Source organism: Berghia stephanieae, chromosome 8 (genome assembly GCF_034508935.2).
Source record: "Berghia stephanieae isolate SIO BIC M18660-M18661 chromosome 8, UCSD_Bste_1.3, whole genome shotgun sequence".
NCBI lineage: Eukaryota > Metazoa > Mollusca > Gastropoda > Nudibranchia > Aeolidiidae > Berghia > Berghia stephanieae.
The window spans coordinates 20,871,723-20,897,608 of record NC_088367.1 but is presented as its reverse complement, the minus strand read 5'-3'; the positions used below and the strand labels follow the sequence as shown (position 1 = coordinate 20,897,608).

Below are 25,886 nucleotides of genomic sequence, written 5' to 3'. Positions count from 1 at the left end.
CATTCAATCTAAAAACATTTTAAAATTCAAATTTATAATTGATTTGCCAAATTAGTAGCCGTTTCTCCCCATAATAATAAAAAAATGAAATATTAAAATTAAAATACTAATTTAAGAATATAACCTATTTCGCTACATACAAGAACATAAGATGTGTATTAGAGGCTGGGAAAATTATTGAAGTTTACTTCATTAGAGGAAACATTAAGGCGCTGAAATCATTTTGTTCCTGCCCTAAATATAACATATCCCCACCTATTTAATGTAGCTATTGAACATTCCGTCACATTGTGACTGGAACCAGTGACCAATAAGTCAGAATACGAGAGTCAAACCACACGACCATAAAGCGCCATGAAGCCATTGCTTTTGGCAAGGTTGAGCACGGAGACCCCCAATAAATAAATAAACAAAACGAACATCATTTTTTTTATCAAAGAAGAAAGATAAACAACAAAAACAAAAAACAAAACAAACCCATCCCCCCTCCCAAAAACAAACAAACAACAAAACAAAACACCCCCCCCCCCCCCCCCCCCCCCCCCCCCCCGCACACATTATTTGTCACGAAATCATTGAATGTGGTTAAGAAATGCTTTATATATCCTCAGAGCAAAACCAAAAATCAACATTGGTAGGTAGTTATTTTTTATTATGAAAACAGATTAGGTAGAAAAAGTTCTTAAATTAAAATTAATTGATTATTACCCCCCCCCCCCCCCCCCCCCCCCCCCCCCCCCCCCAACCACATGCAGGCTGTTTTAAAATATATTTTTTATTACTATTTTTTATTTCCAGACATCAAATCCGGGTATTGTGCAGCTGTATTCTGTTATTCTATTTTTATAATCAGCAGCACAAATTGTGCAATAATTAGTCTTATACTTTTATCAAGCAACATTAAAAATGAAAGGTAATGGAACAAAAAGAAACTAACGCGGTTTTACGAGAGGCGATCGCACATTTTATACGATAAAGAATGAGAAGATATTCGTACGCTTATCAAAATTGAAATTAATAATAATAATGAGTAAGGTTAAAACGGTTGCACTAGTGATTGCATTGCTCACTCTTTAGATATTTTCTATTCGGTTAGTGAAATTTTAGTTATCTGCAATTACTTTAAGTGTATTTTCTAATATATGAACTACTTTTTCTTGATGTAGTGACATTTTTTGAATTGATGAATGAAAGGGTCGTTCTTAAGATTTCTGAAAGGCTTCCACTGTTGAAGATATCTTCACGGAAATGGCTTATATCGATATTTCACAGAGTCAGAGGGTAAGATGTAATAAGGAAAGTTTAATCTTGCTGTCAATATTTGTTTGAATGTGCAATTTGGATTTTTTGTTTGCTGTTAAAGGCACGAGTTACCAAGTGTATGCGATTGATTGAAGTGAGCTCTCCTCGGGTCTCAGAGGTAAGGTGATCTTATCGAAAAAAAATTGAAATGAATTTCAATGAACATTGACCTGCAAGTACTGAAAACGATCATCGGTAATCATTGTAATTTGCTTCAATTAAATTAAACTAATTATTGCATTTGATCAAAGTTAAAGAAATCATATTTTATCTCTATATCTAACATCTACAATTATTTCGTTTCGCAAGGCCCATCTTAATTTTTAACTAAAGGTGAAGTCAAACTCCTCCCCCTCCTGTTACTTTTGACCTTTGACATAATTTGCATACACTTGGCCTATATTTAGATTTTCACGTTTCTGATTCTTTGAATTTGAGTTTTTAACTAAGAAGTCAATCCTTTTAATTATTTTATCTAGGTTTATCTGGGAAATTTACCAATACTTCCTCATTTCAACTTGCTGAATTCAAATCCTTGTCATCACCCGTTTAGGGAAATTGGGTGATTGAGTCATAAAAGATGTCTTTTACTTTCACTGTTTTGTTCTAATAAGTTGGGTTTTTTTTTTTGGTAGCAGTTGTAGTTGTAGTTGTAGACGTTGTTGATATATCGATTAGTATTTATCCAGAACCAGGAGGCAAAAATTAAAATGGCCTAACTAGAAGGACCAGTTGTCAGTCAATGATATTTTTGACAGAGCAGTGTAACAACTTAAACATAGATTAGCACTAAGTCGATAAAAAAAAAAGGTCAAGCACCAATCTCGATGGCACATACTCATCATCACACTCAGTAACAGCTCAGCAGGTAACTAACTCAAATGGTAAAGACTGGTGAAGTAACTGACATTATTATTATTATTATTGCCATCTCATTCGATGACGACTTTCCGAAACATTTTGATTGTTCTGGGGGAGTGGGAGAGACAGTGACAACAAGCCCTCTTTTGGAATTTATTTTATATTTTGATATTAGCTATGCAAAGTGGCAATTCAGACTCAAGATTAGACTCCCCTGGCTATTCGGACACACATTCCAATATGTGTAGGCAATGAAACACAGTGCGGCAGTGGACAGAGGACAGAACTGATAAAGAAACAGAAGAAGAGTTCAGAAGAAATTCTGTTTTGCTCATATCAGACTGACTCAGCTCTTAACTCCTGCTTCTGATGTTAGAAGGATTGTTGCCTGTCTAACACTATCAGAATATGTTATTAAAAAGAATAATTGTCCTTATTTCATTTGGACATCGCGTTGTGTTGTTATCAAAGCTTTTCGTTTAGACCACAGTTACTTTAACTGACTTTTGTTACTTTTGAAGAGTTTTAACGCTTTTCTTTTTAATTTCTAACTGGACTTCCAATTGATCAATGATTTTGTCTTTCTTATCAAATAAAGCGGGTTAAGACTACCTGTTGATAGTTAATATAATTGTTATTTTGATTTCCATCTATTCTATCGAATTAATATTAAAAATATATTTTCAAAAATATACACTGTCATGGAAGACTATTCAGACTGAGTCCAAATAACCTGTTGATTGCACATGCCTCTTCAGACTGAGTCCGAATAGCTGCAGCCTTAGCCATGAAAACTGCTGTTACTGCTATTTTTTTATAAACCAACCTTTTATTTTTTTTAGGGTTAAAAAATATTGCCAATAGTCTGACTCTTCATGTTCAGTCTTGTTTTCAATAAACTATGCCAGATGATGTACCAATATAATATTTAAATCGTATAATATTGTGGTTAAATATCCTTCCTGAAAGTTTTATATTGCTGCTCAGTATTGAGAAATTACAAATCCAAATCTGATGGTGTAAGTGTAACGTTATGTTGTGAGGAAATTTACCACTTTTGTATCTTAGATTATTTGTTTGTGATCTTTTCAATTTGTACAACCAATAATTGACAAGCGTGAAAGAATGCTGTTACTGTTACTGCTTGATCAATGAAAACAAATCCTTCATCATTTCTTTCTTCACCCCTCTTCTCTCTCTCTCTCTCTCTCTCTCTTTCTCTCTCTCTCTCTCTCTCTCTCTCTCTCTCTCTCTCTCTCTCTCTCTCTCTCTCTCTCTCTCTCTCTCTCTCTCTCTCTCTCTCTCTCTCTCTCTGTCTGGGCACAAGCCTGTTTGTTTGTTTCCAAGTTTAAAATTTTTCTCTTTTTGGGGAATAAGAGCACCACATTATGGGGATACTGTGGTGATGAAAGTAAAGAAAACCCAGAAGATAATTCGGTTGATGCACCAGGTTTACAAGGAAGAAGTGCAAGACGATAAAGAATGTCAAATCAAAATTTTCAGAAAGTTATGAGTCTATCTGATGAATTCAAGACTAAGTACTTGTAATAAACCATAAATCTGGGAATGAGCCATAAATATTATTTTTCATTCATGCCACCATGATGTGTATAGTCTACATTATTGAACTGTTAATGTATTATTTTACCCTTTAAAAAAAAAAAAACCCAAAAAAAACCCCATTTAATTCATTAGCTTTTGACAATTTCGATAAGCCAGATATTTTAAGCTTTGTGCGGCTATGTGGTCAAGTGGTATGATGCTCGCTTTCAGATCGGAAGGTCCTGGGTTTGAGCCTCACGTTCGGCGCATAGTTGAGTCCTTGGAAAAGGCTCTTTACTCACATTCTCTCACCGTACTCAGATGTAAAATGAGTACCTGGCTGTTAACAGCGTTGTCTTTGAAAAATTGTAATATCGCCTAACAGGTGTCATGTCCCGTCCTATATGTTAAATGTTGCTGTTGACCAGGGACCCCTTGTAAAGCGCTTTGAGCACATTTAGTGGATATTGCGCAATATAAAGCTCAATAATATTTTGTTTGTTAGCTGTGTAGCGTAATATGAGTCGATATTGGGGGACAAAATATAAGAATTGAGACATTTAGCTTCTTTGCAAGTGATATTCACCAAGAAGCACCACAGAATACAAGGGAAGCTTCCATGTGCTTATAGAAATAGTGTACAATATATCAAATTTTGAAAAACAATCCCGGCCATCTTTGCTTGTTTTGAGCCTTGAAGATGGCGAAAATTTGCGATTTTGGTGAGCGTCTTATTACGCTATGACTTATTGTTCGAAAAATTATACAGACCCATATTTTTGCTATAATTTAATTATGTTTGACCATATGTTATTATTGAGATAAATATAAAAATTTCAAATAATTGTAATCTGTGCTAAAAGTTGTACAGAATTACCGAATTCGATACATTTAGCTTGATTTTAATACCATAAAAAAGTTATAGTAATAGCCCCTAAAAAATGGCCTGCAAGTAAATTTGACATGTTTTGAGACAAGATTTCAAAGAATTGTAAAAATTTCAAATATTCATATTCTAAACTGGATAATTGGTTTTCTTCAATCCAGCCAAGTTTGAGGAAAATCAAAAGGGGTGTGGTACCTACCCTTAGTCCACTTGACGTGGAATGGCCCCATAGTCATGTGACCTGATATTCGCTTATCATCAGTAAATTCTATTTATGCATATTTATTTCAGTTCCTATGAACAAAGGGAATACTAAAAGATGGCATCAACAGGATTTTCTCGCTTCTCTCCATCAACGGGGATGACAGCAACTGAACTATGTGAATATGACGACTTGTGTACTGCTTTGGTTTTGGATTCATACCTTGAATTTATGACACACAAAATGAATACAAGGTTTGAAAATTGTCCTCCCTCCCCCCTAGCCCCGCCCATTTAAAAACTTTTTTAGTTTTATTTTCAGTTGTTTCTTTTAATTAAAAATTATTTTTTTTTACTCAAGTAATTTACAAGACTACAGTTTAGAAGGTGGTTTTCATTTTAAATCCACTTTTATTCATTTTTACAAGCTGTACTAAGTTTAAGTGGAAAAGATTTGCAATCAATCTAAGTTTTGAATGGTCAGGACGTTTCTTTCTCAATTTTAATTTACCTTATAGAAGCGGGCAAAGTGGTTAAGTCATTGCACTGTGACCCGGAAGGTCTTGGGTTCGAGCCCTGCTTCAGCAATTTCGTTTTTTCCTTGGACAAGATTTTTAACCCCCAATTTACTCACTTGGACAACATGGGTGATTCCTATTGACATCAGACATCCTGTTTGATCTATATTCCTTCGTGGAATGCCTAGGCGACGATATCTTATGTTGTGGCATAATTTTTATTTTTTATTTTTTTTTATCATCCAATGGATATTGTGCTTTACAATCCTTCTTTAAATTATTCTACATGTATATATATTTTAGAAATAATATTCCATTAATTACCAGCCATCTCTGGGCAAACACCCTTACAGATATATGTGTTGCCAAAATGAGGTCCCTTGACTCTTCCTTCTTGGCCAAGGAGGTCAATTCATGCTGTTTCCTATAACCTCATCTTACCCATGTTTTATCTTTTGCCCCTATCCACCTACCAATCTGTCTTTGTACAGGGATTGGTCAATAAAAATTTGCGGAATTCCTTCTATCATATCAGTGTTAATAAAGTAAAAGTTAATTGATCTGATGGGACAACAGTTGGGATAGAAAAACTTATTTCATCAGTCATATATATCTGTAATGAATGAAGTAACAAGTATGTTGAGAGAGGGGATTGGTGTGACATTCCATTGTAAGGATGCAATATAGTAGGTGACATTGTGCATTTGTAATAATGACATTAGTGCTTCGGAAGTATGAGTCCCTCTTTTATTATTATTTTTAAACCCACAACTTGACTTCTTTCACTACAGGTTCAAAGCTCTAAACGGTAATGAAGAGCTTCGAAAGACTGTGATCAACTTTAAAAAGTCTAGGAAGTATGAATCCACATTTGAGACTCTGCTCAAAGTGGATCCCCAGCGCACCAATCCATATGCAAGAACCAAGCACCAAATCAAATTGCTGAGGGAACATGTATGTCAATTGTCTAGCAATGTCATAGTTTGTTTTGCTTAAGTAATTATTAATGTTACCCAAGTCTTTTAAAAAAAATTTGATTTGATAAAAAATTTCTGCTGGGTGGGGTCTTCTGACTTCTCATGGTGGGCAAGAAGTCACCTACTGTGTCTTTTCTCAACCTATATTTGTTTTCCATGTTGCTTTCTGTCTTTGACTTGGAATGAGATCACTTAGTTTTGTCCTGGCCCTGTCAAAGTCAAGTGTATATTTGTAATTTTGGGAGATAATATTTTTTATTCTTGCTGTTATGTACTATTATATTTTTTGTTTTGAATATGTATTGTAAGCATTTCAGTGTATTCCCTTCAATGGGCCTCTGTGCTTTTGTCTGGATGAGACATAGGTGATCTCAAACTAAGAACACTGATAGTGTGCTCTTGGAATCTACATCTGTTCCCTATTAGAATCAGCCCCCTTTATCTTACTTTTTCTTGTTTACTTTGAATTGTAAATCTGGAATATTTTTACTATCCCATATTCTTCCCTTTTACTGTTGCCGAAATCACCTAAATTTGTCTCAAGCGCCGTAAAACCCTCAAAAACAACAAACAAAATTTTCTGATTTTCCTACTTTTTTGCAGGATTATGATTAAATTTTCAGACTATGACAAATTTATTTTTATTATTTTTTTTCTCCATCCAAAAGCAAAATATGTCAAATTTATTAATTTTTACCCAAAAGCAAAGGTTCAATCTATGAGATGAGTTTGATTGGCCTTATGTCCCCCATCAAATCATTTGTATTACTGAAAGTGATACAAATTTTGTTTGTTGGTGAATTAGGTGCATGTTAATACATTTATATTTTATTTATATAATGTACTTTTTAAAAAAATTGAGGATCCAGAATTACCCCTATATATTTTATTTTTCAGGCTAATATTTTTTCTAACGGGTTCCCCTGTTTTTTAAAGGTTTTTTTTCATGTTTGGTTTATTTTTGTTTTTATTTTCGCACACACACACACACAAAAAATTGATAAAAAGTCTATTTATAAACACTAGTCATAAATGATAATTCCTTTAGAAATGAAGTCGTATGTCAGTGTTGATTTGTATTTTGAAAAAGAAAATGTGTCCAGTAAAATACTTTAATTTTTGTTCATCCTTCCATTTTTAAAATCTAGACTTACCGATATTTGCGCATGCTAGACTATGCATCTGGATTTGAAGTGTTGCCATGTCACAGATACTCCATGGAAGGACAAGTTGGTGGAAAGATTTGTGCAACCAAACACTGGTAAATAATACAACATGATTTGTATTATCATTTAATGAAGTCATGGTGTGGTCATATTGTTTCCATTTCATAGTTGCTGTATCAGATTTTCCAAGATCTTAAAGACATATGATCCATGTAGTATGAGTTAATCCTCTTTTCAATAACATAAAATTTTCAATAATAATTTGCTTTCCTGTTTTGGATACGAGGCCAGTTTATCAGAATATACTTTCTGATACATCAAACAAATTCAGTTACTTAATCACTTCTGGGTGACCAAAGGTGTCAGAAAAATATAACTAATTCTACTCTGATTTGTCAGTTTTGTTGCGAGTTTGGGATGTCTTGGAACTATTACATGATGCCATCCATCTCTTCTTATTTCTTTACAAAAAGAACCTCAAGGAAATAAGAATGCTACACCAGCTTTGTGCTTGTAATATTTTCAAATTTTACAAGTGCCAGATCCACTCTAAACTAAAATTTTGTCACCATACCCATCTTGGCCTACTGGAAAATAAAAACACAAAAAATATTAGATAATTCTAAACTACCAAAGAAAACCAATGACCATGCTATCAAAGCTTAGTTTTTAAGATTGCATATTAATACATTTTAGGTGCTTGACTGATTAGTAAATGGAATGAAAAAAAAAAAGCTCTGACAACTTGCTTGTCATTGGTGACGAAATGGTATGCAAGCAAAATGATATCAAAAGACCAGCTACTCTGAGAGACAAATTTAACAGAAAAAATTCTGTTCCATGAGAAATGCAAGCCCTCAGCCATTCGGGAAAAAACTCTAATGGAAACTATTCTACCTATGTTGTAGTGTTGGTACCTTTTTGTATCAGTAATGATTTCCAGTAATCCGCCCTATTGCAATCCTCCATTTAGTTTTGTGATTTCCTGATATTCTGCTTGCTCGATGCTACAGACCAGATAAATCTTCTGAACCATGCCAAACAGCTACTGGATTTCACTTTCTTGTGGCTGCTGACCAGAACCCTCAACTCTGCCCAACCTGCTGGTCCTTGAACTCTTGATAATTTAATAACAATAATATCCGTTAAGATATACATTTTATCCAATATAGTCTATCTTGTTTGCACGAAATAGACATTTTATTCATTATAGATTATCATGTTTGCACGAAATATTTTGCACCATGGCATCAAATAATTTCCCCCCATTTTGACATTTTACCACCAACGCCACGTCACTGATGTATGTATGTTTGCATTTATGACAATGTATTCCGGGGATTGTAAATGTGAAGTCTCTGATTATGAGTTAGAATTTTTATTTTATTTCTTCTTTTTGTTTGTGGAGGATTTTAATTTTAAAATTTAATCTATCAGGTTGAAAAATGACAAGATTGAAATGCTGGTTGGATGCATTGCTGAATTAACAGCGGAAGAGGAAAGTCAGTTGCTCAAACCAGGCAAAAATGATTTCAGTGTGATGTACTCCTGTCGCAAAAACTGTGCGCAGTTGTGGCTTGGCCCAGCTTCTTTCATCAACCATGATTGTCGTCCCAACTGTAAAGTGAGTTAACAAGTAGTCCTTCAGAGCCCTGAGGTCTATGGAACCAGAATTTACTGCTATTTATGAATTGATGAACTGACAGTAACAATTATTGCTGCTTCTTTGGATAGGATGCCAGAATGTCTCTAAATGTGTGATAGATTTTAATTTATTTCAAAGACAGCACTATGGGATCTAAAGGGAAGACGCCAATTGTCAATGGCTTGTTTAATTCTAAGGTTAATTAATTAATTTTTACTCCTGATTATAGATAAACGATTCACAAAGTTCTTCCAGATCAACATGACTTTGGTTTAACCAGCTCAGATTTTGTTAGACCTTCCCTATCCCTTTTATGTCTTTATCTCCTGTCATTCTCCAAATTTCTGTGAGAAAAAAAAAAAGGGGGGGGGGGGGGGGGGGGGGGGGGGGGGGGGGCAGGGGATTTTTAAAAATCGGATTGTTTAGTTCAAAGTTTTGAGAATTTCTGTGAATTAAAGATTTTGTGTGCGCATAGACCTGCCATTTATATGAATATCATTTGTGTAGACAGAATTTTTAAAGGTCCAGATTTAGCAAAATTTAGATTTTCTCCTACAGACTCATGATTTTTATTCTTCGCCATTTTTTTCAGTATTATATATATATATATATATATATATATATATATATATATATATATATAAATATATATATATATATGAACAAATCAAGGTACTACTTTACATTATAGGGCAGTATTGATGACAGTGGGCTGTTCCATAATTTTCCAAAACTTTTATATTCTCTTTCTCTCATTAAAAAAAATGTCAAAGCCAACTTTCGTTCAGCATATAAGGAACAGGGTTAGTGTTTTATTTGAAAATTGATCGTTAAATAAGAAAGGTTGTTGAAAATGGCGTCTAAATAACTTTTGGATAATCTTTCCCTGGATAGCTCACTTGTCATTAAATGCAACCAATTTTTTTGTGGTTTAACAGTGATAATTATTTAAATTAATCGGAAATCATGACTATGCCGTTCTTCTTGAAATTGAGACAATACAGACTTTTTGTTTGCTACTGACAGCGATTCAGCCCACAAAGAGTTCAGAGTTGCCAGAGCACATTGTATGGTTCCTGACCTCCCATAGTGGGCAGGGAGGCACTTACCATGTCTTCTATCCCCCTATATCTGTTTTCTAACATGCTTTCTGTCTTTGTCTTGGAATGAGATTACTTGGCTTTGCCCTGGTCCTGGCCAGATACCCTGGCTGGGAGGGAAACAGTCAAATGGATAGTTAGAGTTTTGGGAGATGATATTTTTTTCTTGTAAATCATATCTCTGTTATATGTGATTTGTAAACATTTGAGTGTGTTCCTCTTAGTGGGGGCCTGTGCTTGTGTCAGGATGAGACATTTAGGTGATCTCAAACTAAGTATATTGAAAGTGTCCTTTTGGAGTCTACATATGTTTCCCATTTGATCTAATGCCCCTTTGTCTCACCTTTTATTGGGTACTTACATTGTAATTTTAGAACTTTTTAATATATCGTTTTCTTCCTTTTTACTGATGCTGATATGACCTAAATGTGTTGCAAGCGCTGTAAAACCTTTATAACAAAAACAAATGGTGTCAAAATTCCTCAAATTTTTGACTGAACATATCCTCATATTCCTCTAAAGTATTATTTTTTTTCCCACTGAAGCGTTGGTTTTTAATTTCTGCCTATGCAGATAACTAGAAGCTAAGGCATGTGCAAAACCACAATCATTGACACATAAGGTCATCATTTTCTTATTTTTACCTTTCACTAAATACTTTGTTTCAGTTTGTGTCAACTGGAAGAGATACAGCATGTGTAAAGGTTCTAAGGGACATCTTCCCTAGTGAGGAAATCACATGCTTCTATGGAGAAGATTTTTTTGGGGACAATAACTCATTGTGTGAATGTATTACTTGTGAAAGGTAAGTTTTCAATGTTGTTGTTTGTCTCATTTGGAGTCTTGATTGCTTAAAAGGTAGGTACTGGTATTAAGTATAGGTTCAATCAAAGTTCTTTGGGGTCTTTTTTAACCCGTCTGTTGACCCACCAGTTATAATGAAACTTTACAGATCTGGTGAACTGACATCCTATCAAAAAGTAGCCATGGGGAGCTCCCGTAGTGGGCAGGGAGGCACTTACTGTATCTTCTATTATCCCCTTATAACTGTTTTCCAATTTGCTTTTCTGTCTTCGTCTTGGAATGAGATAACTTAGTTTTGACCTGGCCCTGGCCGTAGTCCTTGGCTGGGAGGGAAACATTCAAATGCATAGTTATTGTTTTGGGAGATGATATTCATTTCCTTGTAAATCATCTCTCTGCTATGTATTGTGTATAAGCATTTGAGTGTGTTCATCTTAGTGGGATCTTGTGCAGGTGTCTGGGTGAGACATTTAGGTGATCTCAATTTAAGTACATTGATAGTATGCTCTTGGAATCTACATCTGTTCCCTATTTGAACCATTCCCCTTTGTCTTAGTTTTTCCTCAATTCCTTTCAATTGTACATCTAGAATCTTTTCACTATCCAATTTTCTTCATTTTTACTGGCACTGATATGACCTAAATGTGTTGCTTGAGCAGTAAAACCCTTAACAACAAACAAAAAGCAGCTGTGTGGCTTCTGTATATATGATCCCATTTGTAATGATTGCCACATACTGTAACTTTTTTTGGTGTCATTTTAAAAACTTTTTAGATTTTAAAAGAATGAAAATTGAGGGAAACACAATTTTAAAGATATGTGAAAAAATAACTTTAAAAAATAACAAATAAACAAAAGAAAATCCTTTCACTTTTGCCTCTCTAGTTTAGGTATTTGATGGTTTCAAACTGAACGTTATATATGCATTGTTTCCTAACTTTTGCAATTTGTTCATTTTGATTTTGCAGGCGTCATATGGGTGCATTCAGACAAGAAAAGCCAGTGAGTTTATCATCTCAGAAAGGTTACAGTTTTAGGGACACAGACGATCGCATCAATCGACTCAGGGATAAACCAGAAGACATGCATAGTAAATTCAACAACATGACATCAAATGGTAATATAGAATTGATTTGCTTTCAATTTTCTAATAGATATGTTATCCTCTCTGGAAGTTATCTCTCTCTCTCTCTCTTTCTCTCTCTCTCTCTCTCTCTCTCTCTCTCTTTGTCTCTCTCTCTCCATCTCTCTCTCTCTCTGTCTCTCTCTCTCTCTCTCTCTCTCTCTCTCTCTCTCTCTCTCTCTCTCTCTCTCTCTCTCTCTCTCTCTTTTCTTTCTTTCATTCTATCTTTCTTTCTTTCTTTCTCTCTTTTTTGTTTGTTTTTTACTTCCAATTTTTTTTTTTTTTTTTAAAATTTTTGGTCTGTATCTTCAATAACATGAGAAATTTAATTTTCAGATTTGACTTTTATCAACTGAAGGTATTCATGTTAATATAGTACATTGTAATTTCAAGATGGTCACCACTTTTATTTCTTTATTTGCCGTTATTCAGAAAGAAATCATAATAGAACTGATGAGGGTTGGGATTCTGTACAGTAAAGTGCTTATTGCATTCTACTATGATAGTAGGGCACCTACTAAGGTGCAATGCTAGACTTAATTGTTATAAGTGGTTAAGGCCCTCAACTAATTTTGTTCCACGCCTTTTGTGTTTGGCCAAGTGTTAAAGTTCAGTGAGACTTTTTGTTTTCAATGTCCATGAAAAGGGAGCCCTCTGAATAGACTGAGCCTCCTTCGATGAGGGCCATGAATGTGCCTGGACCAGTGATGACAACTGAGCATTTGATACTTGATACAACTTCACACCGTGGTGTGGCTCCCATGGCATTCGGCATTAGGTGCGAGGACAGTGCTGCTTTTGTGAAAAGCGGTAGCTGCCTCAACTTTAACTTTGTAAATAATTATTTCCGGATCAAATTTTTTAATGGTATTCTTTCAAAATGGCATTTAGGCTATATGGTCTTGTGGTATGACACTCGCTTTCGGATTGGAAGGTCCTGGGTTTTTAAGCCTCGATCGGCGCATAGGTGAAAATGGCTCTTTATTCACATTCTCTCACCGCACTCAGGTGTAAAATGAGTACCTGGTTGTGAACAGCATTGTTTCTGTCGGGGGGGGGGAAAATGTAATATCACCTAACAAGCATCATGTCTCGTTCTACATGTTACATGTTGTTGTTGGTCAGGGACCTTTGTAAAGCGCTTTGAGCACGTTTAGCGGATATTGCGCTATATAAAAGCTTAAGGGTTTTTTTTAAAGAATGTAATCCTATTACTAATACTTGTTTCACCAACCATCTGATATTGAGATCACAAAACTCTTTGCTTTATTTTTTTTATTCCTTGAGGACACCAAAATCATATGTGATAGTTGTGTCTGCTTTGTATATTTTAGTTTGATTACATAGGTGAATATTGTGAGAGGCAACAATATCAAACCATAAGAAATGGAGTTGAAGGGAAATAAATTTAGGCAATATGATTAAAATTTTTACAGCGTTGGGAGTGGTGGATTTCATTTTTAATTTTTTTTATAAAGATATTTCTTTGAAATTAATTGATCATGTCTCCTTCCTCAAGATTTTGAAATATGTGATTTTTAAAATCAGAATATTCTTTTGTTAGTAGGTTGCAAGGAAGACATGCATCTCTATATTTAGCAAATTGTTTCAGTTATGTATTAATTTTTCAGTTCTTTGAATTTGTAATCACCCCTTAAAACAGATCATGTTTACTTTGCAACCTCTATCAGATTGTATATAATTACAGAATTATTGTCTTCCCTTTTTAAAAAAGAAAAATGATCTCATCTTTCTCTGCAGAATCCTGGGCCAACCGTGCTCGGAACATTGAATCTCAGTCACATCTTCTCAGGGCAGCAGAACTAAAGCGTAGAGGTATAACACGTTATGATGCTGAAATAATTATATCTAGCGGCATTCCTCTACCTGATCCCATCATTGCCTCACCCCCTCGTCATAAAAATATCCATGGAAACATTTCAACATCATCAGTTTCTTCCTCTGGTATATGTAGTGGCAGCATATTGAATAAATCTATATGTCAAAACTCTATCATTACTACTTCTTTGCCGGTTGATAAAATTAAATCTGAAGAAGGGAAGAATTCACCACCTTTATCAAAGCCCAGAGGCAAACGTGGTCGTCATCGTCGATCTGCTATGCTAACAAAAAGACGGAGTAGTCCTCGTAAAAAATGTTTTGTTGATTTAATAAGGTTAGAAACCGAATCTCATGATTCAAATGATACTGTATCCATTAAACAAGAACCAGTTGATGAGATTAATGAAGAGCCAGACAAAAATAATGAAATGCTGACAGTAGACAATGATTTAGATTCTTCTTACAGGCAGAGTAGAAAAAAGATTAAATTGGAAAATTTAGATGGTGAAAATTTAGATGATGATCATGAATACACAGATGCAGAATTAAGAAGCAACAATTTGAGTGACTTTCTGGATAATTCACCAAGGTTGCATAAAGTTGGTGATAAGAAAAAGATACTCAAGTCTGAGGAAGAGTTTATAGACGAGGGCACCTTGTACAGTAATAATAATAATGATGAAAAAGTGGATACTTTAAGCCCACCTCCTCTCATTGACATGAATAAGAGTGTTGTTGGATGTGCCAATATAGAGCAAAAGAGTCCAATCTCATCATCATCATCATCACTTCACACTCGAAACTTATCCTCAACCCCGGTGAGACAAAGTCCACGGCTTCATGGAAGAGGTACTTCTCTAGACTCCAAAAGATTTCTCTCATCTGGCAAAAATGAAGCCGTTCATTTAGCCAAGGAATTGAACTCTTTGGTTGCTAAAGCTTCTACTTTTGCTCAACGTTTAACCTCTTTAGTTATGGAAGGCAGCATTTCATCTAATTCAAACTCAGACCAGCTCTATCAGGATTCAGATCCACCAGTATTAGAACCTGAAGCTCCATTAATCTCACCAGCTTTATCCGTTCAGTCCTCTTGTGAGGACTCTCGTGATAACTTCTTCTCAGGAATTTTCAACCATGGAGGCAAATCGACAGTCAGGCGGTCACATTCCTTAGATGAAGAAATGAGAGATTTTAGTGCTTTGCATCGATCCTTTGAGAAAAAGTCTAAAACAAGTAGCAGGGGTTGTTTTCTTTCTCAGTCTGATGATTTTAGTAACCTCAGGAAGAATGACCAAGACGACTTGAGTAGACCTCCTCTTCTTCGTCCTGGAGATCATTATACAAAAGTTGGGGGAGAAGAGGAACTGGGCCGGCCAATTCTTCCAAAGCAAGAAAATTCATTATGTTACAATACTGATAATGATGATGCCAACAACAGAAATCGGGGTAACAAACAAAAGTCTTCAACATCTTTGTCTTCTTCTTCAAGGCAGCCAAAATTGATATTTAGAATGAAGAAAAGAGATCCTGAGTTAAAGAAACAATTGAAGGAAGAAAGGCAGCACCACCCAAATTCTAATTTAATGTTTAAATGGGATGATGACAGTGACCTTGACACTGCTGGATTCTCTCCTCCACATTCCAACAGCAGTGCTGGCTCAAGATACCAACATCGTACAAGGTCAGGGTCGAGCAATCAGCAGCAATCTTTATCTCAACCTCAGCAGTCACAGCAAAATCTTGTGACAAAAAAGTTGAAATCTCACTCAAGAAGAAATCTGTTTGAAGAGATTGACGCATCTCAGGATAGAATAGTGAGGTCGACTGCTGAAGTTAAAGATGATGAGGGCAAGAGAGATTTTAAAAGAAGCAACAGCACTCGTCGTAAAGTTCAAAAAGTTCGTTTAAAAATGATTGATACCTCACTACACTTCGATCTTGTATAATGAAATACTATTTAGTCAAAAAGAAAAGGCAAATGTTTGTATGTTAACAAAAATTGAAATCAGATGTATAATTTAGTTTCATGTGATTGAAGAAAGAGAACTTTGTTTTTTCAAACATGTAATGGGACCAACCTTCTATTGTGCATTGGGCCCAAATATTCTGTGGCAGCTTTGTTTATAAGTGAATTGTTCAATTTTTATTTTTGAGAGTTCTGTCCCAGTCTGCAACCTTATCCTCTTTAAGTAGAATTATCTAGACTGAGATAGTTCCTTCTTAAGGGCTAAATTGTGCCTTAAAGATCTCTTTCCGTTTTCCCAGCACTAATTGTAAGACTGCTTAAGATTTTTATACACATTATATTAATTTTTAAAGTTTTCTGTTGAGATTTTTAAATTTTCAGGGTTTGATTTACTGTGACAAAAATATTGATACATTGTGTCTGGTGACTTAAATCGTGGCCTTCATAAAGTTATGGCCTGATACTGACCAAAAAATGACGTCAAAATGCCAGTCTTTTGCCACAAAAGAAAACAAATCGTGAGTTGTAGTCAATAGTTCAACCAATGAAATAACTTGTTTCCATGAGCTCTACTAACGACAACTCACTAGACGCTGCAAAAGCCAAATAATGACGTCAAACTGCCAGTCCTTTTGGATTTCAGTATCAGGCTATAAGATAACGACGGCTACGCTTAAATGCATTACCTTACAAAATGGTGCCTATGTGGATTCATCATATCTTAGGGGAGGTACAGAGGTAAAATAAATTGCAGTTAAGATCTGCTCCTTTCCACATTTTGATCTTTAACTATTATCTTTCATATATTTTGTCAGCAATGATAAGGGATTAAAAGGAGCAGAAATGAAACTGTGCCAACTGATTTTCTCATTGATCACAGTTTAAAGTCTTATTTTTGTCTTATTCAAGTCTCGGTCCTTGCAATGGAATAGGGTGATGATATGACCCTGATATGACTTAAATGTGTTGCAAGCGGCGTAAAATCCTTAAAAACAAACAACAAACAAACGAAATGCTAATTCAAGTTGAACATGAATGGACATTGAACAAATTAGTCGTAATACTTATTCACAAGAATGTTTAAACAGGAATCCAATGTTGACATCAATAGGATGAGAGGCCTTGCTCACATGGTCAGCTTATTAATAGATTAATGCTAGGTTCTACTTTTGGTCATTCTTTGAACTTATCTTCTTTGTATTTCTTTTTCTTTTCTTATTAATTATTATTCTTCCGTCTTAACTTTTTGACATTTGTGTTGTAAACCTTCATACTTTTGATAGGCAATTGTATAACGTCAGCTCCCCATAGAGCATGAGCTATCTTATTTTATCTATCTTTCTCCTCAATCTTTACTCTCTAGTTTTCTCTTGGTGGTTTCATTCATATTCTTCAATTTTCTACATACAGTCAAAGCCGGAAACTGGAACACCATCTATTGGGAACAGCTGTTTAATTTGAATGATCTGTCTGTGACAGAATATTTTCTATTTAATTTCAACTGGTCAATCGGAATGTATGCTGGTTAATTGGAATAAGAGCATCATCAAAAAATGTTTTGAAATATTTTTCCAATTAACCCGGACAAAAAATGTCTATGTTAAGAGGAATAAGAATGACTTTATCTCTTGGTTCTTAAAGAACACATTAGTTAACAATAATCACACTTTTAAGTCACTTACCATGCCGTCCTTTTTATCTTACTTGCTAGACGTAACAAAGAGCTTCTTTGGTAGAGACGTGTAATTAATAAGAGAATGGCTAATGATGCAATAATGATTGCTTGCTTGCTTTTGATGAGACATGCCACATTGGATTAAAAATGCTGGAATTGGTTTCGATTGAAGTCTTTTTACATTGGAGGGGCATAAGTGTAATGATAATTCCATCTAAATGCCTGATCATAAGATGTGGTCATTCTTTTTTTCACATTATAAATTATGACTAGGAAGCTCTGTCTCTTATGTTGTAGTTATCACAATAGAAAATGTTTAGTCTTAATTGTTCCAATTATGAAGGCTATCTGTCAAATTGAATATTGGAATGGTGCATTAAGGTGCTGCTCCAATTAAGCAACTTTGACTGTAGTATGTTCCCAATTGTTTTCTGACTGCCCCCTTCTTCTACATCAATGCCTGTCACAAATTCTATTAATTTTAAAAAATTTACTGCCTTTATGATGGGAGATTCTTGCAATTGTTTTAGACTTTTTAGTTGTCAAACTCCCCTCCCTCCCCTGTCCTGTTGTTAAAATCATATCATGTTAGAAATTTTGACTGTACAATGGCACATGCTTTTCCTTACGTATGTATGCAAGATGATTGTTTATGGTTCTCTTTACTTATCATGTATACTTTTATTATTCTGATAATTTGTGGAGGGAGAGAGAGAGTGAGAGAAAGCATTTTTGTCGCTTTTGCCTAGGATTTTTGGGGTTATTTTCTCCATACTATAATAAATTAATATATTAGCAATTAAGTAAGCTATACTTTAGAATTTGAAAGGCATAAGAGAAAAAGAAATGGAAAAATTAAAAATGATCAGGCATTTTGGAGACGAAGGAACAAAAAAAAAAAGTGAAAATTTAGTCAGTATTACTCGTGTAAGAAAATTTGAAAAAAAACAACATTAATTTAAATTCCTATGTACGATTGTTTCCCCAATTGACTCTGGTAAGGATAATTGCCTTTCTCTTTGTAACCACTGTGTCAAACCGGTATTGTATCAAGGTTGAGGGGAGGCTAAAAAGTGAAAGGGAGTTAAGATCATCAGAGATGAGAAATTTTGGGTGTTTACACCTTATAAAACTATTTTTATTTCTACAATGACATATTTAAACTCAACCGAATCTTGCATTTTTGATAATGAATTTTATTTTTAAGCATCGAAATCACTTCAACATAATACTTTTGCTGTTTAGAGGCAGTATACACAATCAGCAGATCACAAACAACATATAGGCAACAGGACTTTTATCCTATGAACCACAAAGGACTGAAACAATCTGCCAGAAGAAATAGTGACACACCGAGTAATGAACAATTTTTGGCCATTCTTAAAGCATTCAACTAGCTCTTATTGCCAGCTTGTTTTCATAGGCTGTCCTAATTATGAAGAAAAAGTAGAGGCAGTGGATTACTTATGGCCTGTTGAAGAAATAAATGAGGCATTTTGATTCACATTGATCTCTTTTATTTCCCAATATGATATGTTTTACTCATTGCACCAGGAGTGGTACTTCCTTGTGTTACTCCAAATGTACCCATTATGTGGCAGAATGACTCGATTGTTGATGAGTCAAATTTGAATTTAAATGATATTTTATCCTGATACAAAAATATCTTAGAATGTCATGAACCACTTTGTGTGTTACTTTCGTCTCAATATTAATCAAGTTTAGATTGTAGTGATTATTCTTGTTTCAGCTGTTTTATAATTTATGCAATTTCAAAATGCTAAATGCACCAGAACCAGTGATTTAATTACACTGGGAGAGAGTCAATGTATTAAAATGGTGTCATTTAATGTTCCTTTTGTGTGAATGGTAAAATGTTTTTATCCCTCTCTAAAGGGACATGTCAATGTGATAAAGGTTGTCTATATTTTTTATTTGCTCTGCTTATTGGCATTGTGATATTAGCCTGCTATATAAACTAATTAATTGAACACATAATTGAATGAACTTTTAGTTTTTGTCGTCTTTCGAAGTCACGAATATCAAATAGGATTAAATTATTTTGAACTGCAATATTATGACAAAGCCCAGGTACAGTTAGTGGCTTTATGATCAGCACACCTGAAAAAAGAATTTAATCCCACCTCTTTGTTCATCCACCAGTAAGTGGGTAGCTGTGTCTCATTCGTCTGGGTGGAAGTATAGGAAATGTAGAAAGGAACTAGCCTTTTGACCACATTATGTCATTGGCTCAACATTTCCACAGGGCAATCCTCAACATCTGCTCAGAAATGGGACATCCTCTAGTTTTTTTTTACCACTATTGTTGCTAACACCAAGTAAAATTAACCCATTCAATCAAAGCAAAGGTGTGTGTTACTCAAAGAACGACCTCCTAGTGTTAACCAAGGGTTTAACTCTTTATCTTATACTTCCATTGCATTGATTGCTCGTGTATTATAATGTGAAAGCTGTTTCCCAGACAATGTTGGTGTGTAATAAAAGCTCATTGAGTTCGGAAGATGATGCAAGACATTTTAATGCCAGTCTTGTCTCCCTTGGCATGCTTTTCGCAGTTTTGATTACTTCCTGTGGCCGAGGTGTGTAGTATGAACTTTGTTGAACATGAGGTGGATTTAGTATTGTCAAATAGAGATTCGAAAAGTTTTTGTTGAATCAGAGGTTTCTTTGGACCCAAGGTGCACAGTATATTTCTGCTGGAAATTAATATTTTTCTCCCTTGTTGATCATCTCTCTGTTGTATTTGTACATAACTGATTCTATTCTGTAATCATTTGAGTTTATCCATTTTCTGAAGAACCTGTTGAAAGAAACGCCTCTTTAGGCCATGAGTCAATATCAAAATGAATGTGTTCATGTTGAAATTAGTCTATAGTCGGTTTAAGATGTCACATATCTAAAAAGCTGATACAAATAATATGGGACCACCAATACAATATTGTTAAAGAGAGCAAATTTAAGGAAAGCGGCCCATTCCAAAAAGAAAAAGAAAAATTCATTTTGACAGGTTTTGTTTCATTAAATGTTCCCTATTTTGTTGTTGTGAATTTGGATTTACAAGAGATCCTTTGTTTTCTTAATTTACTGTCACTCACTCACACAGACAGGACACTTGACCTCTCATTGTGGGCTTGGGAGGCCACTCAAACCTTTTTTTCTATCCACATGACTGTTGTTCCCTCCTGGTGGCTTTTCAGTCTTTTGTCTTGGAATAAGACCATTTTATTTTGCTCAGTTCTTTTGTGAGAAAGGAAACATGGGTGTGTGTATTTCTATGGGAAATAAATTTTGTCCCATGAGATTGCATTTTAATAAGTATTTGAGTGAATCCTGTGGCTGTGACTAAGTGGTACCAGATTCGGGATTTAGAATGCTTTTGGATCTCTTCTGAACTTTGCTTGGATTAGTAGTATCTGTTGTCTTACATTTTGTTGGGAGCTTATTAACATAAAAAAATAAACTGTATCAAAATCAAAATCTTTTGATGCCTCTGGCGAAATATCAAACTTTGCTGTTTTATATAACTGCAAAGTTCATACACTGAGGCAGCCTTCTATTCGCTGTAACTGCCTTTTCTGGGACAAAACAAATCTTCCTGGATTATGCTTTTTTTCGATTTAAATTTTTGTTTATTTCTTTTCCGTCATACTTGAATAGTGGGTGATAAAAAAATTCTGGGTTTGGTAACCACAGCATGTCATTGGATATGGCCATTGGTATCATGCCATTTCATTTATATTTTTAACAATTAGAGATGCTTTTTTTCCCCTTGTAAGTTATCTCTCCTTTAGACGTCTTAGTCTTATGTTTATATACCTACTAATTATAGTATGTATGTATTGGATATATTGTTAGTGATAAAACAGAGTTATTTTCATTTCCTGCAAAGATCCAGGTGAGGCAATGACGTTGTCTCAGACTAGCGACAGAAGTACATTTACTCTATCATCTGCTCCTGTTCACCATTCTGACTAAATCTGTTGTTTTACTTTTTATGGCGCTTATGTGACCCATATGTGTTGCAAGGGTGTGCAGGAGGTCACACTGTGACTTCTATCCCTTATTTCTTTTCCGAGTTGCTTTCTGTCTTTGTCTTGGAATGAGATAAGTTGGTTTTGTCCTGGCCCTTGCAGGAATCCTTAGCTGAGATAGAAACAGTCAAATGTTTGGTATTAGTTTTGAGGTATGATATTTCTTTCCTTGTAAATCATCTCTCTGTTATGTACTGTTTGTTATGTAATCTGTTTTGCATATATTTTGTAAACATTTGAGTGTATTCCTCTTAGTGGAATCCTGTGTTGGTGTCTGGATGAGACGGGTGATTTCAAAGTACATTGATGGTATGCTCTTGGAATCTACATCTGTTCCCTATTTCATCCATTCCCCTTCTGGGTGGGGTTCCCTACCTCCACAGTGGGCAGGGAGGTACATACCGTGTCTTCTATCGCCTTATATCTGTTTTCCAACATGCTTTCTGTCTTTGTCTTGGTATGAGATTGCTTGGTTTTGTCCCGACCCTGGCCGTAGTCCTTGGCTGGGAGGGAAACAGTCAAATGCATAGTTATTGTTTTGGGAGATGATATTCTTTTCCTTGTAAACCATCTCTCTGTTTTGTATTATTATATTTGCTATTTTTAATATATAATGAAATGTAAGCATTTGAGTGTATTCCTCTTTGTTGGATCTTGTGCTTTTGTCTGGGTGAGACTTAAAGGTAATCTCAGACTAAGTACATTGATGGTATGCTCTTGGAATCTACATCTGATCCCTATTTTTTCCCAATTCCCCTTTGTCTTACTTTCTCTTGGGTGCTTTAATTGTAATTCTAGAACTTTCTACTTTCCCATTTTCTTCCTTTTTACTGGCACTGATATAACCTAAATGTGTTTCAAGGGCCATAAAACCCTTAAAAACAACAAACAACCAATCCCCTTTGTTTAAATTTTTCTCATGTCCTGTTAATTGTAATTCTAGAGTCCTTTCATTTTCTTCTTTTATAGTAGTGCAGAAATGACCTAAATGTGTCGCAAGCGCCATAAAACCGTTAAAAACAAACTAACATCATGTGACCACTCCATCATTTTTCTTTTACCTTGTGCTGGACAGACCTTATATTGTCACCATGTCTCATTGTATAGGAAAGGATTTTATATCGATCACGTTGAGTATGAGATTATATATTAATAATCACCGTTTGTTTAATTGTAATGTTATAATCAGTTTGTGTAATGGTTATGTTATGTCACTGTTTGCATAATGGTCATGTTATAATCACTTTTTGTGTAATGGTTATGTTATAATTACTGTTTGTTTAATGGTTATGTTATAATCACTGTTTGTGTTAGGATTATGTTATAATCACTGTTTGTGTAATGGTTATGTTATAATCATTGTCTGGGTGGGGATCCTGACCTCCCATAGCGGGCAGGGAGGTACATACTGTGTCTTCTATCCCCTTATATCTTATCCAACAAGCTTTCTGTCTTTGTCTTGGAATGAGATTACTTGGTTTTTTCCGGGCCCTCGTCGGAGTCCTGGCTGAGAGGGAAACAGTCAAATGCATAGTTATTGTTTTGGGAGATGATATTTTTTTCCTTGTAAATCATCTCTCTGTTATGTATTATTATATTGGTTATTTTTAATGTATAATGTAAGCATTTGAGTGTATTCCTCTTTGTTGGATTTTGTGCTTGTGTCCGGATGAGACATAGGTGATCTCAAACTAAGTACATTGGTGGTATGCTCTTGGAATCTACATCTGATCCCTATTTGTTCCCAATTCCCCTTTGTCTTGCTCTCTCTTGGGTGCTTTAATTGTAATTCTAAAACTTTCGACTTTCCCATTTTCTTCCTTTTTACTGGCGCTGATATAACCTAAATGTGTTGCAAGCGCCGTAAAACCCTTAAAAACAAACAAAAACAATCATTGTTTGTATAATGGTTATGTTATAGATAGTATGCGCTTGGCTCAGAAGCTCACAACATTGCCATCCGGAATGGACCAATACACAAAACTATGTGTAACCTTGAACGTTTATAGTCTGGTTAATACAGTTTAGTGAAAATTACTCATAAACCTGTCATCTGCACTTTTTGCCATATTGGGACCTAAAATTTGCCAAAAGTTGCAAAAAAAACCCCCCAAAATTTGCCAAGAAATTTGTCAAAAAGACCAAAATTTGCCGTGGAGAACTAAGCGTTTCAGTAAAAAATTAACACGCGGTACAGAAAAAAATATATATAAAAGACAATTTATTACATTTAAGGAGGCTACATTTATTAATTTACACAATAACGTTGTTACAAAGATTTTAAAGGATCATTATCCGTAGAGAGTAGCTTCCCTTGGTTTGGGCCTAGGCAAAGCTGCAACATTTCTCAAGTTTCGCACTTTTTTTCTTGTTATTTTGTTTTCGCTTCTTTTTTTTTCCGAAAAATTTGCCACGATTTGCCAATTTTGGGAAATTTGCCAAAATTTGCGGATCGCCCTGATATTTGCGGCCGCAAAAAATGCAGATGACAGATAAACGCAGATGGCAAAAAGCAATAACAAAGACATGAGTGACGTCAACTTCATACTATCTATAATCACTGTTTGTGCTATGGTTATGATAAGTTTGCTTGATGGGGTTCTCTACCTCCCGTCGTGGGCAGGGGGGCACTTACCGTGTCTTCTATCCCCCTATATCTGTTTTCCAACATGCTTTCTGTCTATGTCTTGGAATAGGATTACTTGGTTTTGTCCTGGCCCTGGCCGGATCCCCTGGCTAGGAGGGAAACAGGCAACTGGATAGTTAAGAGTTTTGGGAGATATGTTTTTCTTGTAAATCATCTCTCTGTTATGCATTGTATTATTATTTTACATATATATGATTTGTTAACTCTTGAGTGTGTTCTTAATGGGGACCTGTGCTTGTATGTGATCTCAAACTAAGTACATTGATAGTGTGCTCTTTGAATCTACATCTGTTTCCTATTTGAACTAATTCCCCTTTTTCTTACTTTTTTTTGGGTACTTAAATTGTAATTTTAGAACTTTTTACCATATCATTTTCTTCCATTTTACTGGCGCTGATATGACCTCAATGTGTTTCAAGCGACCTCAATGGGTTTCAAGCGCTGTAAAACCTTTAAAAACAAACATAATCAGTTTGTGTAATGGCTATGTTTTAATCACGGTTTGTGTTTTGGTTATGTTAATCACTGTTTGTGTAATGGCTGTTTTAATTACTGATTGTGTAATGGTTATGTTATATTTATTGTTTGTGTAATGGTTATGTTATAATCACAGTTTGTGTAATGGTTATGTTATAATCACTGTTTGTGTAATGGTTATGTTATCATCACCTTTGTGTAATGGCTATGTTATAATCACCGTTTGTGTAATGGTTACATATGATAATCAGTTTTACTCTTATTCTTGTACGTAAACACACAGTAGTCTTTCAGTTGGTATTTATTGTGATTGTACAGACCTAACAACCAAAGGCATTTAGACATTTAATGAATTGTACATATGTATTATATTTATATTAGTCTTTGTCGTGAATTTGGAAATTAAAGATCCAAGTGCTAAAAGTACTCAAGTCATAGGAACTTAGTTTTCAAAAAATGAAAGTGAAAGACTCAAGTGACCGTACCAAGTCACTTTTGCAGTCTTCTATCCCCCTACATCTGATTTTCCTTTCCCTGGGTGGGGTTCCCGACCTCCCATAGTGGGCAGGGAGGTACTTACTGTGTCTTTTATACCCCTATATCAGTTGTCCACTTGCTTTTTGTCTTTGTCTTGGAATGAGATTACTTAGTTTTGCTGACCCTGGCCGGAGTCATTGGCTGGAAGGGAAACAGTTGAATGTTTAGTTATAGTTTTGGCAGATGATATTTTTTTCCCTTGTAAATCATCCCTCTGTTATGTAGTTATTTTGTTTTTTTTTTTGTTGTTTTTTTTTTTTTTTAACATATGATTTGTAAACATTTGAGTGTATTCCTCTTAGTGGGATCCTTGCTGGTGTCTGGATGAGACTTTAAGGTGATCTCAAACTAAGTACATTGACGGTATGCTCGTGGAATCTACGTCTGTTCCCTATTTGAACCAATTCCCCTTTGTCTTACGTTTTGTTGGGTGCTTTGATTGTAAATCTAGAATATCTTGACTATTCCATTTTCTTCTTTTTACTGGCGCTGATATGACCTAAATGTGTCGCAAGCGCCATAAAACCCTTAAAAATAAAAAATAAACATTTTCCTTTCCATGTTA

At 35.0% G+C, this 25,886-nt stretch overlaps 1 protein-coding gene across 2 annotated transcripts; it reads left to right on the top strand.

Moving 5' to 3' along the window:
* Positions 1-1,167: 1,167 nt before the first annotated feature.
* LOC144978339 (uncharacterized) lies at positions 1,168-23,799 on the top strand. 2 transcript variants are annotated; one of them, XM_078924232.1, is made up of 8 exons: positions 1,168-1,281; positions 4,883-5,047; positions 6,102-6,264; positions 7,436-7,548; positions 8,891-9,077; positions 10,867-11,003; positions 11,971-12,119; positions 13,887-23,799. In XM_078924232.1, exons 2-8 carry the CDS (start codon positions 4,911-4,913, stop codon positions 15,911-15,913), a joined length of 2,913 nt encoding a protein of 970 aa, XP_078780358.1. In that variant the 5' UTR covers positions 1,168-1,281; positions 4,883-4,910; the 3' UTR covers positions 15,914-23,799. The 2 variants fall into 2 exon arrangements, with proteins under 2 accessions (XP_078780358.1, XP_078780359.1); XM_078924233.1 differs by lacking the exon at positions 1,168-1,281 and adding an exon at positions 1,960-2,170.
* Positions 23,800-25,886: the final 2,087 nt, after the last annotated feature.

What these genes read in the sequence shown, in the direction of transcription:
- LOC144978339 (XM_078924232.1), top strand. Translation starts at nt 4,911, where the DNA reads ATGGCATCAACAGGATTTTCTCGCTTCTCTCCATCAACGGGGATGACA. An exon ending in TCAAATTGCTGAGGGAACAT is followed by an intron (nt 6,265 to 7,435) that starts GTATGTCAATTG and finishes TTTAAAATCTAG; the next exon opens with ACTTACCGATATTTGCGCAT. An exon ending in ATTGTCGTCCCAACTGTAAA is followed by an intron (nt 9,078 to 10,866) that starts GTGAGTTAACAA and finishes ACTTTGTTTCAG; the next exon opens with TTTGTGTCAACTGGAAGAGA.